At 42.3% G+C, this 19,383-nt stretch overlaps 1 protein-coding gene and 1 long non-coding RNA gene across 41 annotated transcripts in view; one reads left to right on the top strand and one right to left on the bottom strand.

Annotated features, from left to right (window-relative positions):
- LOC110257584 (uncharacterized) overlaps window positions 1-8,369 on the top strand; it is a 170,833-nt gene extending 162,464 nt beyond the window's left edge. The window contains exons 4-7 of the long non-coding RNA XR_014833705.1: window positions 1,370-1,544; window positions 2,555-2,689; window positions 6,659-6,890; window positions 7,008-8,369. This is a non-coding gene — a long non-coding RNA (uncharacterized LOC110257584). The remainder of the gene's footprint in view (window positions 1-1,369; window positions 1,545-2,554; window positions 2,690-6,658; window positions 6,891-7,007) is intronic.
- DGKI (diacylglycerol kinase iota) overlaps window positions 1-19,383 on the bottom strand; it is a 474,617-nt gene that overhangs the window by 138,235 nt on the left and 316,999 nt on the right. For 22 of the 40 annotated variants that reach the window (XM_021079006.2, XM_085005362.1, XM_021079011.2 and 19 more), the window contains one exon: window positions 16,799-16,998. In XM_021079006.2, the coding sequence (XP_020934665.1) occupies window positions 16,799-16,998 (200 nt within the window). Of the gene's footprint in view, window positions 1-11,135; window positions 11,199-16,798; window positions 16,999-19,383 lie in introns of all 40 variants that reach the window. The other 18 variants (XM_021079007.2, XM_021079008.2, XM_021079004.2 and 15 more) reach the window with 1 other exon arrangement.

Raw genomic sequence — 19,383 nt, 5'->3', positions numbered from 1 at the left:
CTAAGTACTGTCCTGACAACAAATGGCATTACATAAGAAACATTCCTTAAGTGGTTTCAGCCTTGTAGATAAAACATGTTCTCAAAAGACTCATATTTTCCTAAAATCTGGGTATCGGAGAAAGAATATTTACAAAATTGCTTTTTCTAAACAGGTAGTCTTTTACTGTGCTATGTTTTGACTCATTTCCCAGGCTGATGATGGCTTGCCAAGGTCTAGAATACTCAGTGGTGCTGCATTTGGCTCTGGAGAGAGATAAGACATCATACCTCTTCTATTCATCAATCTATAGCCGGTGGAAAGCTCTGCCCCCCACTTACAGCACAGATGTGTTCCCACCATCCCAGGTTTCCTTGTCAGAAATCCAAGAAGCAAGCATCGGAGAATCGTCTAAACACAACCCTCCTCTCCAACTCAGCAAATTCAGCCAATTAAATGGAAACTTTTCATCATCTTTCTCTAATTCCTGATCCAATGACTAAGGATTTTTTTTTTTTTTGGCACTATTCTTCTTGACAGTGTAAGCATAGACAGACTCAGCACCCTTGGCTAGAACAGAGCTTGTAAAAACCATACAATTCTATCATTACTACAATTACTCATCAATAAAAATAACTTTTGTAAAATGTGACAGTAAACTGGAGAAAAGAAAGTCCCTTCAGACAAACTTTCAGTGGTAGACACATTACTGGGATGATGATGAAGAAACAAATGCAAACTAAGTAGTTGAAATATTAATCAACTAGTTAATATTTTACTGCTACTAATATGAAAAAGAAAACAATGAGAGAAAAAATGTTTCCATTGAGAATGTCATAACACAACATGAAAATATTGTGGGGTATTTTAAATAGCTATTTTAAATAAATAACTTCTGGTCCCATTTCTTTCTATCCTCTCACATATCATATTAAAGTAGATCAGGTCTCTACCAAAAGCAGTACCCTAATATATTCATGAACCAAGACTCTTCTTCAAGGAAGAAGAGTGTAATTGTTTTACTTCAAGGAAGAAGAGTGTAATTGTTTTACTTCGCCTGGGCAACAAAATATCATCAGACTAAAAGATGTATTTATGCCCCAATTAGAGTATATAGATCACCTCTCGAGAGCAGTAGAGCCGAAATGATTAATTAAGGAAAATAAAATACAGTTCTCCGTAATAAAATGTTGCAAAGCTTTGGCCCCTCCTGTTCCGTTTGTAATTCTTCCAAGGCTGCGTTCATTTTAACCAAATATCTTAGTTACAACTTTTTGTACTTTGCTGCATTCTTAGCAGATTTCCATTTCCTGACATAAAATGTGATGATGAGTTCTGGGGATTAATTAAATCTAGCACTGACAAGTATTTTCTTTTTATGTCGTTTCAGATGCACTTTTCATTTCATCTAAGTGTTTCAGGGTATTATGATAGAGGAGGAAAACTCAATTGCATTGGTTTAATTCAACAGAAACTCTCCTGGAAATGAAATGTACACTGCATTTCATTACCACCTCAGCAAAGCAATCCAAAATAAACGCCCTCAAGGAAGACTCAAAACAAAGGTCTAGATTTCTTTACCACTGATATGTTCTTCTCATTCTGTGGCAGAATATACTATCAGTTATCAGGGCAGGGCTGGAGTAAAAACTGAAATGTTTTCTTATTTCTCTCCATTAATAATATCCCAGTTGTAATGGTTTCTTTAAAGACATAATTATTTTCTAAAAGTTTCTTTCTTTGGGGTAGAGAGTCCATTTGTAAACGAATCCTTTATTTGCAGAGACCAGCAAAATTATGCCTTCTCCTTGCCATTTATAGCCTGCATTTCCTTTTTTTTTGTCTTTTAGGGCCATACCCAGAGCATATGGAAGTTCCCAGGCTAGCGGTTGAATTGGGGCTGTAGCTGCCAGCCTATACCAGAGCCACAGCAACTCAGGATCCGAGTTGCATCTGTGACCTATGCCACAGCTCAAGGCAATGCCAGATGCTTAACTTACTGAGTGAGGCCAGGGACTGAACCCACATCCTGATGGATACTAGTTGGATTCACTACCACTGAGCCACAACAGGAACTCTTACGGCCATATTTCTGTAGCTGTTTTTATTATGATAATGTTTTAAGAGTTCAGATCTAAACAATACTTTAACATTCATATTGCTAACCACCTTATGTTACAGAAAATGAATTTGGGTGCAGAGAGGTCAATAACTTTAGGGTACCCATATAATACTTAGAATCTGCTGTAAATAAAAGAGCAATGTCCTTCAGCACCTTAGACTATTTTTTAAAAAGGATTTTAAAGAATTAAACGATCATAACATGTAACATACACGAAACTCAATCTTCACACAGTTGCTGACAATAAAAAAATCTGAAATCCTTTCAAATTTATTTAGTATGCTGCTATTGTGGGCGAGGGTGTGAGCCCCCCAACTTCACAGGCTGAGTCCCAACCACCAGTACTGCAGAATGTGGCTGCATGTAGAGATAAGGTCTTTAAAGATGATCTGAGTTAAAATGAGGTCATTTGGGTGACCCCTAATCCAATCTGATCAGTGTCTTTATAAAAAGAAGAGATAAGAAGATGGAAAGACAGTGTGAAGACGCAGGGAGAAGACAGCCTTCTATAAGCCAAAAAGAGGCCTCGAGAAAACTAATTTTATCAAACTCTCAATGTCAGATCCCCAACCTCCAGACTGCAAGGAAGTAAGTTTCTACTGTCTAAAGCCCTGTGTCTGCGGTACTTGGTTATGTCAGCCCTAGCAAACTAATACTGATGCCTACTAAAAAGATGCACTGAAAGGACTAACACACTTTGTTTTAATCCTACAGGTACTGTTGATAAAAAGATACGTAACAGGGAGCTCTCGCTGTGGTGCAACAGGATCAGTGGTATCTTGGGAGTGCTGGGGAGTGGATTTGATCAGTTTGATCCCCAACAGTGGGTTGGGGACCCAGCACTGCCACAGCTGCGGCTTAGGTCGAGGCTGCAGCTCAGACCTGATCCCTGGTCTGGGAGCTCCACATGCCACTGGGAGGCCGAAAATGGGGGTGGGGGGAGATACATAAGAGTGAGCGGAATCCAATTTTTCACTTTCCAAAATTCCAACCTGGCTTGGGAATTTCTCCTGGCTTGCTAACACTGATTACCAGACCCTAATTTCTGCTTCTCTTCCTCAAAGTCAAGGAATGTAGAATAATCTTAAAAAAAAAAAGAATTGTACTGTTGTGTTTATTGGATTCATGTCACATCTAAGGTCAGATTTTTAAATTCTAATTTTATAAAATTATCTTGGTTAAAAAAATTCATGAATTTTCCTCCCCCGCTTTGTCCTACCCAATAGACTGTACCCAAACCTTTCTACAAATCCCTCTTTACCCCCATAGCTCACTATGCCTCGTGCCTGCCCCCGAAGCCAACACCTGGGTGAGCATGGGCTTCAATTTTGGAGCGACCTTTTATTTACGAGAAGTGCTGACTCGCAAGACTGTTTCCTACACCTACGCAGATATGAATAATTCATCTCTAAAAATAAATTTTAAAAGCTACGAGATACAATTTTAAATGTTCAGGGAGTCCTAGATGTACTCCGTCTTTACATAACCACACCAGATGCTCCAGCCAGCCTCACCTTCTCAGAGGGAGGAACACAGGCGCCATCCATCCCCTGTGGATGCGAGCAGGACCCTTGCCCACAGGCCCCTTTCACAGACCGAAACCATGACTGACAAGCCTGAAAGACTCGCCACCGTCTTTAGCTGCGCTGGCATTTATTTTTAACCAGAGTTTGTCATTCTGACATTTTTCATATAATAACACTTCAAACAGCAAACCTGAAATACCAAAGATTCACACATTTGAAACACTCGAAATGGAATTCGAAGTGTTAGTCATTCTCCAAGGTTTTCTTTAACGGGGGAGAAGTTTATATAGTATGATTTGATTAACAACATTTAAGTTATATGTAGAAAAATAAACACACATGCACAGAAAAGATCAGAGGTTATACTGATGGCAGAATCTGATGACTTAAATGCTGTCTTCAAACAGCCCTGGCTCTTGACTCTGTAGCCTATGATCTGAGGCAAGTTTCCCAATGTTTCTTCTTCTCAGTCTTTTCATCTATGGGATGGGAATGATTGCTATCTTTAGCACACACAGTTATCAAGATGTTAAATTTGATCACAACTCAGTATCAGGCCCAAATTCTCTCTCTGGCTAAATGAAAAAAATCTGCCAGGGTTCTTGCTGAGAGCAAGGTACAAGTGAACCCAGGGGGTACAGGGCTGGGCTGGCCTCTCTGACTGCTACTAAGGATAAAGTCCTTGACACGTCCCAAGGCAAGACTCTCCTACCTCCTGTCTTCGATCCCTCTGGACATGAAGCTCGATTCAGCCCCTAGCCTGGGAACTTCCATATGCTGCAGGTGTAGGTAGGTAGGTAGGTAGGAAGGAAGGAAGGAAGGAAGGAAGGAAAGAGAGAGAGAGAGAGAGAGAGAGAGAGAGAAAGAAAGAGAAAGAAAGAGAGATAGAGAAAGAAAGAAGGAAGGAAGGAAGGAAGGAAGGAAGGAAGGAGGAAAGAAAGAAAGAAAGAAAGAAAGAAAGAAAGAAAGAAAGAAAGAAAGAAAAAGAGAGAGAGAGAGAAAGAAGGAAGGAAGGAAGGAAAGAAAGAAAGAGAAAGAAAGAAAAGGAAAGAAGGAATAAAGAAAGAGAAATGGAAAGGAAAGGAAAGAAGTCAGAAAACAAAGCAAGCCAATAAAAAAATTGTATCTATAATCCTACTATTTAGGGATAATCACCCAGGGATACAATGATAACAACAGAAGCCTTCATAACAAATACATTCACACTTTTTTGAATGCTTAGGCCCTGTTAGTGCCCTCACTAATGGTTTCTGGGTCCAGAAATTGTGACCCAAAAGTTATAGTCCATGAGTCAGAATCTTCCCATCGTCCTTCCCCAGGCATGATGAAGTCCTCTTCTGAAGGCTCGACTGGTCCAGGAGTCCTTCCTATCCATCCTGAGGGTCCCCTGAAGGTGGTGTGTTAGCCACCAAGCTTAATTCGAAGCCAACCACACCTAGGGGACCTTCCTGGCTACTTTAGCGGTAAACTTAATAGTTTACAGAGCCATTCAAGGCTATGTTTATCCTACTCCCTGCTCGAGTCCAGGGTGTGGTCAAATAAAGTTTATTGAAGGGAAAATGGAAAAGAGAAAGGGTTCTGAAAAGAGCAGACCCAGTCTCCTTTTCTAATTAAAGGGCCAGTACTGAATAAACAAAATAAACAGACCTCTTAGAGCATATTAAACAAATTCAAGAAAATGTTAAGAAGAAAGCTCTGATGTGACCAGTTGGAGGACAGAATTATAGAATTTTTAGAAAGCACTTCAAGGGATTTTCTACTTTCCCTCCCTGGCCAAGAGGCATACAAATAGGAAACCACCTATGACCAATTTATGATTTTTTCAATCATGAAGATTAAAGATTCTTGGTTGTTTCTTAGCAATAAAATTCTTAAACTCAACCCAAAAGACAACCATAAAAAAAAGACATATCAAAACTATTTCTCTTCCAGTAAAACTCTCTTTCTTTATACAGCAAAATTCAATTTGCTTTCATCCTTTACCAAGAAGCCTTCACTTACTGAAAGCAGTTTTAGAATGCTGAATCATATGCAGCTTGTGATCAAACATGACAATTCATACTTTTTTCAAGGATCTAAGTCTAACTCTGCCTTTCCCAAGGTAACAAACAAATCCACACAGTTTAGCATTGGGAAACATCTTGTTTATGTTTAAAGCGTAAGTGTTGGGCAAGACAACATACTACTTTTAACATTTGTTGGGTGTAGTTCAAAATTCACTGGGTTCTGTGCATAGCTCTTCTGCTGAGTTTAGCCATGGGACTCTCTGAGGAAGCATAGTGGGTAAAACGAGGAAACATGAAAATTCTCTGCTTAAAAGGCAGTAGAGGAATTCCCATTGTGGCTCAGCAGTAATGAACCCAACTAGCATCCATGAGAACACGGGTTCAATCCCTGGCCTCTTTCAGTGAGTTAAGGATCCGGCTTTGCCATGAGCTGTGGTACAGGTTACAGACATGGCTCCAACCCTGCGTTGCTGTGGCTGTGGTGTAGGCCAGCCACTGCAGCTTTGATTCCACCCCTAGCCTGGGAACCTCCACATGCCGTGGGTGCAGCCCTAAAAAGACCAAAAAAAAAAAAAAAAAAAAAAAGCAGTAGAGAAGTTCTGGTTCTGGGTAAAGTGGGTAAGCACCCACTATTCTTTCTCCCCCAATGAATGCAGCTATAAAACTTGGACAGAATTCCTAAAGCAGCTCTTTGAGAACTCTGAAACATAAAAGAGAGCAGCAGAGGGGGGGAAGATGACCAGAATTCAAAGTACCCTCCGGGATTTTCTACCGTGGCAAAACAGGATTGGTGGTGTCTCTGCAGCGCCAGAACACAGGTTCAATCCCCAGCCCGGCACAGTGGGTTAAAGGATCTGGCATTGCTGCAGCTGTGGCATAGCTGTAATTGTGGCTCAGGTCTGATCCCTGGCTCGGGAACTCCACATGCCTCCGGGCAGCCAAAAAAGAGAAAAAACCAAACAAACAAACAAAAAAAACAAAACCCATCCAACTAATGGTGAGCTTTCTCCTCTTTTGACTTCTAGTCAACCTGGGTCTGGACTCCAGGCAGCACAAAGCCTGAAAGGGACAACAGGTGCAGGCAGAGACAGCCCTGGGAGAGTCTGTGAACTCTGGCTTGACAGAAGGAAAGGGACTCTGAATGGGCAGAGAAATGTGGGGAAATCTTCTTTTACACCCCCTCCATGTTCTCACAACCCAGTGCTCAGGCGCTTTTGCTGACAAAGGCCTCCAGGTGTTTAAATCCTTCAAATGCAGGTATTTAAAATGCAGGTGTTTAAAGCCTTAAAACCTCACAATGACAACGGCCTTTAAGAGGAGCTGTGGTCCCCGGAAGGTAGGATAAACCACCACTGCTTCTTTTTTCTCTTTCAGTTTTATCACTGCTTGGTCCTGGATATGAACCGGTTTCAGGAGGGATGCAGAAGAAGGAAGTAACTAAAGCCTTCGCTTTCGGGCTGAAGGACCCTAAAAGGGAGCCCCAGGAAATGGCAACGTACTGAGAATGACAACAGACAAGGAGCAGCTTGGGAAAACAGAGACGTCCATGAACGTGGGTTCCTCTCGAGGCTGCAAATCTATGAATCTGGCCTGAAACGTAATACCACAGACTTAGGAACTGAACAACAGAGAAGACGCTCCACTCAGATCCCACACGGCAACTTGGCACATGCCAGCCAGATACGACTGACACTGCAAGGTTTCGAAAGAAGAACTAACACTGTAGCCACGACCCGCAGAAGATGAGTCAGAAGTTGTGGCCTGAAAATAGTCAACTGCCTTCTACGACAAAGAAAGTATCAGCAAACCCCATAACCTAACAAAGGCTTGGATCCAGAATACATGACAAACTCCCAAAACTCAACAGGAGGAAAACAAATAGCCCAATTTTAAAAAAATGGGCAAAAGACTTGAGCTGATGCTTCACCAGAGAATGTATAAAAGATGGCAAATAAACACATGAAAAGATACTCATATTAGAATGATTAAAATTTTAAAATAGTGACATTACCAAGTGCTGACAGATGTGGAGCGACAGGCACTCTCGTACCCTGCTAACGAAAATGCAAAAGGGCACAACCACCCACTCTCGTACCCCGCTAACGGAAATGCAAAAGGGCACAACCACCCTGGAAAACCGTCTGTCAGTCTCTCATCAAGTTTAATGTGACCCTGGGATCCTTCCTTAGGTGTTTAAACTAGAGGCACGAAAACTTACATTTACGTAAAACTTGTGCATCACTGTTTATGCAGTTCTATTCGTAACCGCTCAAAATTGGAAATAACCCAGATGTCTTCCAATGGATAAACAGGTAAATAAACAGAAACATCCATATAACGGAATATTGCTCAGCAACAAAAAGGAATAAATGATTGATTTGTGCAATGACTCTGATAAATATCAAAGATGTCATGTTCATTCGAAGAAACCAGTGCAAGGGTTACATATTGTATGATTCCATTTACATGGCATTCTCAAACACATAAAACTGTAGCCATCAGTGGTTGCCAAAGGTTGAGATGAGAGATGCAGGGGTCAGGGGGTATGATCATAAAGGGTGTAGATTACAAGGGGTGATAGAACCTTCCTGTATCCTGATCATGGTGCTAGTTAAATGAACCAATACGTGTCCTAAAATTCAGAACTATGTGTCAGAAAACTCAATTTTTAAATGTTAAAATATAAAAACAAATATAATAAATACTCAATAAAGAGCTATTCACATGGAACTACAACCAGAGTGTCTATTTAAATACTTGTCCCATTGTGTCGTAACTGTACTGTAGGCAACCCAAGTAGGTCTGTTCCTGATGTGTCCATTTCTCCAGGGCAGAAACCGTAGCTTTCTAACATCGTATCTCCAGTATCCCACAGAGTATCTGGCATTTAAAGTGGATACTGAATAACATTTTTGAAAGAGGAAAAATTAGGTGTAAGCAGTTCAGGTTATTTCATTTTGGTAGGGAAAGGGCAGGAGGGAAAACAGAAATTAATGAAAAGCTGAAGGAGTTTCAGAAAGACTCCATGTACAGTGACATGCCTCTTCAAGAGGCATGAAACGCTGTGCATGTAGTCTTCCATGAGGATTCTACTCTGAACTCACGTATAACACATTTATTAATTGAGGTACAGCTTTAATAATTCGTTAAGCAACACTGGAGAGGCAGGGGGGAAATAGGTGAAGGGGGTCAAAAGGTACACACTTTTGGTTATAAAGTCACTAAGTCCTGGGGATGTGATGTACCGCATGGAGACTAGAGGTGGTAATACGGTATTGTACATTTGAAAGTTGCTAAGAGAGACCTTAAAAGATCGTATCACAAGAAAAAACTGTTGTAATTACATGTGATGATGGGTACTTTTTTGGGGATATGCCTATGGCATGTGGAAAATCCTGGGCCGGAGATCAAACTCGTGCCATGGCAGCAACCTGAGCCACTGCAGTGACAATGCCAGATCCTTAACCCACTGCACCACAAGGGAGCTCCATGGTGATGATATGCATGAGACGTATGTGGTGATCGTGTCACAATATCCACAAACATTGAATATTATGTTGTATATTTGAAACTAATGTAATGTTTACATCAATGATACCTCCCTCTAACATTTTCCCAACTGAGCTCTTTGGGTGCCCTGATGATATATCAATTAAAAAAGAAGAAGAAGAAAGTAAGAAAAAAAAAAAAAAAAAAAAAAGAAAGAAAGTAAGGATGGCTGAACTACAAAGTATGCTGTATGCCAAATCTGGGAAGTATAGCTTTTCTCTGATGTTTCAAAAAAAACGACAGTAATAAAATTTGTGGCGAAATACTTTATTTGCTTTGTTTTGTTCTACCGTATGAAGCCACTAAATGCTTTTTGATTAAAATTCAGCATTTATATGTGGTTTTATATGATCAAAACAAAGATTTCAAGATTCTCCTTTGGGTAAAGTTGAAATTTCCCACGTATGCGCACATTAACAGTATGTTGCAGTTCCTAATATATTTATACATTATGTTGTCAAGACCACGTCCCTCATTCATTCTACCCAACAACAGACAATCATGTTTGGTTTCAGAATACTTTGTGTCAAGGTCTGTGATCAGAAGATACTGTAAATGATTTCAAGTGGCCTATGTTTAGTATGGGATATACATAGACAGAGAGCTAATATAATTAGTACCAATCAATAATACCTTGACAACTATAATAAGTGCATCAAAAGTGAACTCCAATAAGAATGTAACGAGTTCTGCCAGCAAAAATCAAGGTACAATTCTTTGAAAAGGCAGTTATTCCCCTAAGCCCTGAGAAATATGTAGGATACCAATAGATGAAAAGCAGCAAATTATAAATTGTTAAGCAAGTGAATTTTGGAACCAGGCTGCAGGAGTATGAATCCCAGTCTACCACTTATAAGCTCTGTGACCTCTGTCAATTACTCAGCTTTTCTGCACGTCCTATATCTCATGTATAACATGGAAATGATAATATCACATAGGGCAGAGAGTTGTTGGGAGAGTACGTTAACATATATAAAACACTGTTACAGTACCTGAACCATAATAAAAGTATATGTAAGATGGTGAAAAGAAAGAAGGGCAAGACAGAAGGCAACAGCATAAAAAACATCCTGAAGTGAAGGGCTAAAAAAAAAAAAAAAAAAAAAATTGTCTTTTTGTTTGTCTTTCACCAGAGAAAATGAAAGCACAGACTCTGTTAAGTACTTATTACTAGTATAAAATGCATTTGGCTAACTCAATAGCAGCTTTGGGCCACTGATCTTTTATTACAACTATAGATCCTCAATCCAGAAAAATGCACGTACATACATTCAAAGCTCCACATATAAGTTCAGGGGTCCATCCACAGATTCAAGGGTCACGGGCACCTCTTCGAGGTCATCCCTGTGCCACAGATAATGGAATGGTCTAATGAGTTCACACACTTTCCATAGCAACCAATGCTTAGTTTGGAATTTTACAGAACCCCATACTCCAGACCCTAAAGTATTTAATCAAAAATGTTCATTTTATTTTTATTATTATTATTTTCGTCTTTTTAGGGCTGCATCCACAGCATGTGGAGGTTCCCAGGCTAGGGGTTGAAACAGCTGTAGCCGCCGGCCTATGCCACAGCCACAGCAACATCAGATCCAAGCCATGTCTGTGACCTACACCACAGCTCATGGCAATGCCGGATCCTTAACCCATCGAGCGAGGCCAGGGATTGAACCTGTGTCCTCATGGATACTAGTCAGATTTGTTTCCACTGAGCCACAATGGGAACTCCTAATCAAAAAATCAAACTGTGAATTTGTAGAGGAGTGAAACAAATAGAACACAAAGAACTTCACAGCTGCATCTCAAATCAAAGAAGGGCCCAAGACAATCACAATGAGGTGGTTCTTTGTCTGAGAAGCAGCCCTGCGAAGGGAGTGGATGCAGGTAGTCTGGCCCCGCGGAGGAGACCGGGGTGAGAGAGACAATGTAGAAACTGAACAGCTTCGTACTCACATGGTGAAGGAGCCAGGGGGAGCAGACACTCTCCGCAGGTCCGCAGCTTGCACCTGATGGATACTAGAGGCAGCAGGGAATGAGCAGCGAAGACAGTCAGCAAAACAGCGTGGACAGACAGGGAACAAGCCAGGAGAGAGAAAGAGAGACACACAAAATTTAAACAGAAATTAAATGAGCGCGCCACCAAACAGTGAATGAAAAGAAAAGGAAAACCAAGCCAGCCACGAAATAATCCAGAAAGCCGGTGACAGCGACGAAGCCAACAGGACACATGGCAGGGCCGGCTCTCAGGCAAGCCACAGACTGGAGCACGAGGCGGGCGCCTGCGGATGCGGGCGGGGGCGCTGATGCTGCGCAGCGCTGCGGGGCCAGAAGGTTCCCGCGGTCCTCTCGGGCTCGAGGTTGCTGGCATCCACCTGGCGTGTGCGCGTGCGCACACACATGCCCGCGCGCGCACACACCCGCACACACACGCGCACTCACACGAGTGGTAGGCTGGCACAGGCAACTCATCTTTGAGCAGAATCAAGGTGAGATGAATCTTTGAACAAAGTCCTCATGATTCTGGGCTTTGCTGGAACATTTGTGTCAAAAGAGAGCCATCTTGAAAAGAGTGGCTCAACCAAAACTTTAACTTCTTTCAGTTCAAAGAAGGCTTTGTAAGCAATCCAAAGGAAATACCAAGAAAGCCTAACAGCATCATGGTAATGCTCTAAGTCCACACACATGCTTGGTAGAGGAGTGAAACTGTAGCCTTCTCCCAGTTCTCCCTTCTTTTATAAAGGAGAGGGTCTCAGAAGTCATAGGCAGCTACCAGAAAAGACAAAACATAGAACTGAAGAAACTAACGTCCAAATTTCTTGCCACTTTTACATAAGTCTTCTCTCCACTCCCTTGTATCATTTGAACAGTTTCACTGTAACTGCAATAGATGTACCCCCCCATCCCTCTTTTCGGCTGGGTATGCAAATTCCCATACAAAGCTTTGTATGAATTAGCTCCTTGTTATCTTCAAAGGGCAATCAGTTACAACCAATAATACTTCTCAGCCGCCCAGGATGGTAGAACCCGGTCGCCCACTTCAAAGCTGGCAACTAGAAATCTTGCTGTTGGAGAATACAATCACTCTTAACAATGCCGTCTACATTGCTTGCGAACTCAGGTTAAGATCTTCCTAAACATCAGAGCAAGGTACAGTGTCTGATCTCCTTCAAAAGCGCCTTCCGAATAGAGGGTATCATCAAATTCATCTGGCTGTCATGTCATTAGTATATGAATACCAACGTGGGCAAATGTTCTCTATTACTTTTGGGGGGGAAGATACTGGAGTCATATTTCAAGCAGATTCATAAGCCAAGATAAAATGAGATAGGCTTCTGTACACATGGGCTGGGGAGGTGAGAGGGTACTGAACAAAATGGACCCAGCCTTTTCGAATGTGTGTAGCAATAGCAAAGGGGATCATAAGCCCAGAAGTACTTTTTAAGATTTTTTTTTTCCTTTTTTGCTTAAATGAAGATGTAGTGGCATCATAAAAGTCTAATGGTTTTTCATGAGAATTCCTCCAGCCATCCGTGTGGACCAGACCTTGAACTTCTTAAGTATATATCTTCCACTTACTGTCATAAATGTGATCAGGACATTTTCTATATTATTTTTATATTCATGGGGTTTTAGATTTATGTTACTTTAGAGACAATTTCCAAGAACCATAAAAGATAGAACATTATAGATCTGATCCATGTGTAAGTCCCTTATTCAACACATAACTGTAGGCCTCAGACACGCCAGCAGGCCCTGGGACCCTAAAAGGCAAATCCCAGAGCCTCCCTACAGAGCAGGGGAGACCAATAAACCAATAATGACACTGCCTTTGATAAATGGAATGAGAGAAGTAATAAGAACATTCTGGGAGTGCTCAGCGGCGCATTTAATGGCTAGAGGCAGAGAGAAGAGGATTCTTAGGGAAAGTGGTATTCCCATGGAATTTTGAACCCAAGCAAGAGCTGGCAGATGAAAAGGAGGCGAGGAAGCCACCTCAAGAAGAGAGAGGGAGGGCAAACATATGACAACAAGAGACAGGCTGTACTGACCCAGAAATAACAGTCAGCTCCGGAGCACAGGAAGATGAGGGTGAAGGCAATAATTAAAAAGGTCTGTAAAGCCAGGAAATACTGGTTTTATTTTTTTGGAACGCTCATTCGACCAAGTCTATTGGAAAAGACGTTGTGTGAAGGCAGCAACACTGCAAGTAAAGAAAGAAACTGCGCATATTTTGGCAACGCTCCTGAGAGGTAACGAACACATCTTTGGAAGTAAGGCTGTGTTATTAGCAGAGGGGACAGACGCTTTGAGAGTTAACGGTGTGGGGAATACACAGAAGGGAGGGATCTGAGAACACACGGGATGTGGACAAGGGGAGGGATGGAGATGACGCCAGGGCTCCGACACGCTGAATGAGTGGGTGGTGGTTCCATTAATACGAATGCGAATGAAGAAGGCTCACTGGGTGATGAGGACGGAAAGCAAAAGGAAGAGAGTTAAAGGGTCCATGTTTAGCTGTAGTTTCACGTTGCTGTGAGACATGCGGGTAAAGATGTCCCCCAAGATACCTGAGTACGAGTCTTTCATTTTGAGAAGAAAGCCCAGGCTGAAGACACGCATTTGGGACCCATTAGCTTATAAAGTCACAGGGGCAACGTGGGCCACAGACCTGGTCTCCCAGAGAAGGGGCAAATCCTTGAGGAGCACAGGCATTCCCGCACTCAACCCTCAAATATTCATCCTACATGCTGCGTGAAGGGAGGCGAAGCCCTTAAGATGATTGGAAAGCCACCTGCTTCTGACTGAGACACCCCCCCTCCCCCCAACACACACGCACACAGGTTTTTAAACTAAAATTCTAAAAGCAGCCTCCCCCCAACACACACGCACACAGGTTTTTAAACTAAAATTCTAAAAGCAGTTTAAACAGTTCCATTTCTTCAGAAAGAAAAGCAAATGCAAATGGTACAGAAGAAACAGTAAAAAAAATATATAATAAGGGAGAAAGGGAAAAAGGGAAAGAGGGATGGGAAAAATGAAGGAAAGAATTCTCTTTCAATGTTCTCTCCCTGCTTTGTCTGCAATAGTGAACTTTGTACACCTGTGATCTCAACAGAGGAAAGCTTGGGGGACTCAGAAGACGCAAGAAAACTTGTGAGAAGGTATTATAAGGGCCACACTGCCCTTAAACTGGAAGCTCCACTTGGAAATCTACTAGAAGTTAGATTTTTCAAGCCAGGATTTCTAGTGAAATAAAAAGCGGCCATCTAATCACAGAGGGTGACCAAGAGTAGTGGGTTAGAGATTGTCTAAAAATGTAGTGTTGAATGTTTTTGTTTTTTAGGGCCACACATGTGGCACATGGAATTTCGCAGGCTAGGGGTTGAATCAGGACTTCAGCTGCTGGCCTACACCACAGCCATAGCAACTCGGGATCTGAGCCATGTCTGAGACCTACACCACAACTCCACAACTCACAGCAATGCCAGATCCTTAACCCAGTAAGTGAGGCCAGGGATTGAACCTGCATCTTCATGGATACTAGTTGGGCTTCATGGATAAACCATTGAGCCACAGTGGGAACTCCCTCCTTTAATGATAATTTTAATAATAATATAATAAAGATCTTTGCTAATCTTTGAGATTTATACATTCTTTAAAGAAGTGAACAGAATATTATTAACTGCCACTTCTCATGAGTCTTTCCTACAGCCTGAGGCTGTTTAGATGGAGGCACCACTGCCCCCTGGTGGGATGTAACTGTATTTTTGAGTTGAGGCTGTTTCTTCAACACCCTGGCAGCTAAATCTACAAAGTCAGATCACGTGTCAAATGTACCATGTGTACAAAAAGAAAACAACTCTTTACATTTGTTTTTATATGTGAACAAAGTCCAAATAAATTCTTAACAATACAGTTACCGAGCAAAAACATATTCTTTCTCGGGGGCAAAAAACTGAAACTAAACACCTGAAAACAATTTCATGTCTGATAAGGTTATTAAACAGAGAAGCACCAGGCATGAAAATGGGAGCTGTCTGTCTGAAGATATTAAGAAGTTTTAGCTCCATTAACAAACTTCCTACAAATGATCCAAAACAACCTGGACGCTCTCAGAGAGGGCTTTTCACTTAGCAGCCGAGAGCTTTCTCTCAAACCAGTAACTCATGGCTTAACCCTCATGTTCCTAGAGAAGGTACAGTCAACATTCTACTGCTGCTTGACAGCCTGCCTGAAACTCACCGATTGCTTATTTAACCTAACAGAAGGTAAAAGCAGGGCAAAGAGAAAGCAGCAGAAATGCGCCAAGAACTGGCTGCAAAATGTAAACAAAATGAAAAAACGGCAACAAGCCAACTAAACTTAAATGCTGGATAATGACCCAGGAGAAGCGCTGGGGGAGTCCAGAGTGGCTCTGGAAAGGAAGATGCAGAGGAGAGAGGTTCCCTCAGCCTGGCTTCAGATCTAGAAGCAGACCCTCAGAACTGACACATTTTATGAGCTCTGGCTAAGGGTGCCCTTCAACGTCTGCCATCTCAGAAAGAGAGGTGAAGCTCTGGCAGGGAGCCATGACATCCGTGTCACTGGTTTATTCTAGGCACCTCTGCGGTTGTCATATTTACTCCGTAAATACATGGCAAAGCATGCCCTTGCTTCACAGGCACTGCATGAAGCCAGCCATTCAGTACAGAGAGGTCACCATGCATCACAGGCCACAAATAGGAGGAGCACCTGGGAGGGTCCCTCACTGGTGACAGAAGAAGGGTCCGAGGCTGAACCCTGAGATGGCCTTACCTTGAGTCAGGTCAGGCACAGGCACACGATACACAGAAGATATTCAAAAAGATGCCTCCAACCCCCATCTTTCTCCACTTCCTTCTCCAACCCCAAAGAGACTTTTCAATTAAAAATGAGATTAAAGCGCTCGATAAAATGCATGTGCACTCAAAATATCTAAGTATCACCCTCTCTCAAGTCAGTTTATCGAAATGCCCGAGAAAGGAAAGGTTCCAGGAGGAGTACATTTGGTTTGGGCATTTTGTCGTGGGTCAGGTTTCATCTAGATAACAGGATGCCACCCAGAACGGCAAAACTGAGTTGAAGCATCAGAGTGCACAGGATCCCAAGACGGGAGCATCAGGAAAGGGACAACCCACTACGAGGAGAAGAGGAGGCAGCGTGGAGACAGGTGAGCCAGAACCCAGCTCTGCCAACCTCCTGTACCTGGAGAAACCAACACTCTCCAAGTGAGCGGGGTAAAGAGGAGGCCAACAACAAGCCGTCTTAAAACAAAAAAGAACACATTTCACTGCATACGTTTTATGACCCTGAGTCACTCTTAATGATGATCTGCTCATCCCAGTAAATATATACTCAAGCGGTCAGTGAAAAGGCATCATCAGTCTAACACACAGCAATCATTTCTGAAAGAAGCGCATGGTCATCTGTAAAGGTGAAGAAGAAATGAGTGCGGGGGACAGAGGAACTGCTGAGTTTCCTGGACTCTTCTTTCTCAGCACAGGGAGGCCCCCGACCATGCACATGCTCTCCTCTCCACATGACCTCCTCTCCACGGTGGTCTCCGTGTTCACCAAGGTGGGCAAGGGCAGACTCACTCGTTGAGTAAAGGCATGGACGTTCTCCTCTTGCTCTTCTGTACCATGTTGGCCTGATTCCTCAGTGAGATCCGAATCATAGCTGGGGCCAACCTACAGGGCTCCCCATCCACTTGCATAGGGATGGACTTGTATGTTAGCAGCATGACCTCCCGACACTGGTGCAGCCTTTCTCCGTGGCCCCCAACTTGCAGGGCAGCCTATGAAAACAAGAAGCAAAAGGAAGCAACAGTTACTCAGGAAATCTGGGAACCCTGAGGTCACTCTATAATCAAAATGCCTTTGAGAAGATACTTACTGAAAGCTGTTAGCCATGAGCAAAGTAGGAAACCTTGCATAAATCATGAATACAAATCAACTAAAATATAGAAACATTTGCTAGCCAGATCACTAAGAGCCACTTTTTGCTTTTATGTTATTTTCAGCCTTAAGGTCACCATGTCAGTTTAATACAAAAGCTCTTTGTGTCATCTCTCTTCCCATTAAATAACCAATGTACACAGAACAAAAAGGATATAAAAGAGATAAAATACATAGCTTAAGGCAGCTTCCATATATATTTAATAAATACATCTATATATTTATCGTAATATATAATTATAAGAAATTATTACATAGGAAATAATATTTAAATATGCAACCCATCCTTAGAAAACTTTTTAAACTTTAGGCAAGCCTTTCCTTTTTGCCTAAAACCTCCTCAAACGACTTCTCATCTATATAAGATCAAGGAAATGCAAAATAATAATCCTCGATTGAAAACATTCTGAAGAGTAAAACAGCTTTGAGCATCACAATCAAACACAGTAAGAGCTCAGTTCATTATGCGGCCACAAAACGAAAAGTCAACCCAACATTAAAAGTCTCCAACAGATGAGCGTAACTCCCTTGCCTTAGTAAAAAAGTATATATATATATATATATATATATATATATTTGTGTGTGTGTGTGTCTTTCTGCCATTTCTTGGGCCACTCCCGTGGCATATGGAGGTTCCCAGGCTAGGGATCGAATCGGAGCTATAGCTGCCAGCCTACGCCACAGCCACAGCCACAGCCACACGGGACCCAAGCCACGTCTGCAACCTACACCACAGCTCACGGCAACGCCGGATCCTTAACCCACTGAGCAAGGCCAGGGATCGAACCCGCAACCTGCAACCTCATGGTTCCTAGTCGGATTCGTTAACCACTGAGCGACGATGGGAACGCCATAAAAAAAAAAAAAAAAAACACGTATTTTATACATCTATTTTAGCATCACTTACACTTTCAGGGATAGACTGCAGTCAGACACTAGAGTGCCCAGACTGCCTCATACAGGTGGATGAACTTTTTGATACGCACATGTGACTCTCCACCCAGATCAGGCTTAGGCAGTTTACAGCAACCACAAGGTTTCCACGTGCCCAACCTATTTACACTCCTCCTACTAACCGGCTGGTAACCATGACTCTAGCTTCTGTTACCATAGATGCAACTTGTTTAACTTGAACCTCATATGACGTGAGTCATTCGATATGTACTCTTTTGTGTTTGACATCTTTCGCTCATCATTATTTTGGAGTAATAGATAGTATTCAGCTGCTCTTCTGTTGGTAAACATTTGATTGTTTCCAACTGGGGTTTTGTTTTGTTGCCTTTTTTTTTTTTTTTTTTTTGTCTTTTTGCCATTTCTTGGGCCGCTCCCGCAGCATATGGAGGTTCCCAGGCTAGGGGTCGAATTGGAGCTGTAGCCACCGGCCTACGCCAGAGCCACAGCAATGCGGGATCCGAGCCGCGTCTGCAACCTACCCCGCAAGCAGCTCACGGCAACGCCGGATCGTTAACCCACTGAGCAAGGGCAGGGACCGAACCCGCAACCTCATGGTTCCTAGTCACATTCGTTAACCATTGCACCACGAAGGGAACTCCTTTTCGCCTTTTTTTAAGGGCACACCTGCAGCATATGGAAATTCCCAGGCTAGGGGTCAAATTGCAGTTGTAGCCACCAGCCTACACCACAGCCACAGCGACGCAGGATCCGAGCAGCAGCATCTGTGACCTACACCACAGTTCATGGCAACACTGGATCCTTAACCCACTGAGCGAGGGCAGGGATCAAACCTGCATCCTCATGGATCCTAGTGGGGTTCGTTAACTGCTAAGCCAAGAAGGGAACTCCTGGGGCTGTTATTGATATAAACTTCCTCGCGTATATCTCCTGGCGGATGCATACTCTTTGGGGTATATACAATGACTAGAATTGCCATGCCTTAAGCTGAGATGGATACTTCAGCAGATGATGCTAACGAATGTTCAGGAAGGTTCAATCACACTGCATTTGGACCATCAACTTATAATGAAGTAAACAAACTTTTAAAAGGAGTTAATACAAACGCTAGCTCAAAATCTAAAAGATTCACTTTAAAAAAGAAAAGCAAAGCCTGCATGTTATCAGCTTGTTTCCATATGTCTCATCTCTATCTAATGAATGGGGGGAAAAAACCGTGTTAACTGAGATTTCTAAAGTCAACTTCCACTAATTTGGTTCCCAGATATTTGTATGTATCTGATGCTTTGAACTATTTTTGCACTTGCATTAAT

This window comes from Sus scrofa, chromosome 18 (genome assembly GCF_054392235.1).
Source record: "Sus scrofa isolate SSC_HxYL_T2T_F1_AM1 chromosome 18, Sscrofa_HxYL_maternal_Yorkshire_Landrace_v2.0, whole genome shotgun sequence".
Classification (NCBI taxonomy): domain Eukaryota; kingdom Metazoa; phylum Chordata; class Mammalia; order Artiodactyla; family Suidae; genus Sus; species Sus scrofa.
This window is presented reverse-complemented; position numbering and strand designations above follow the sequence as displayed.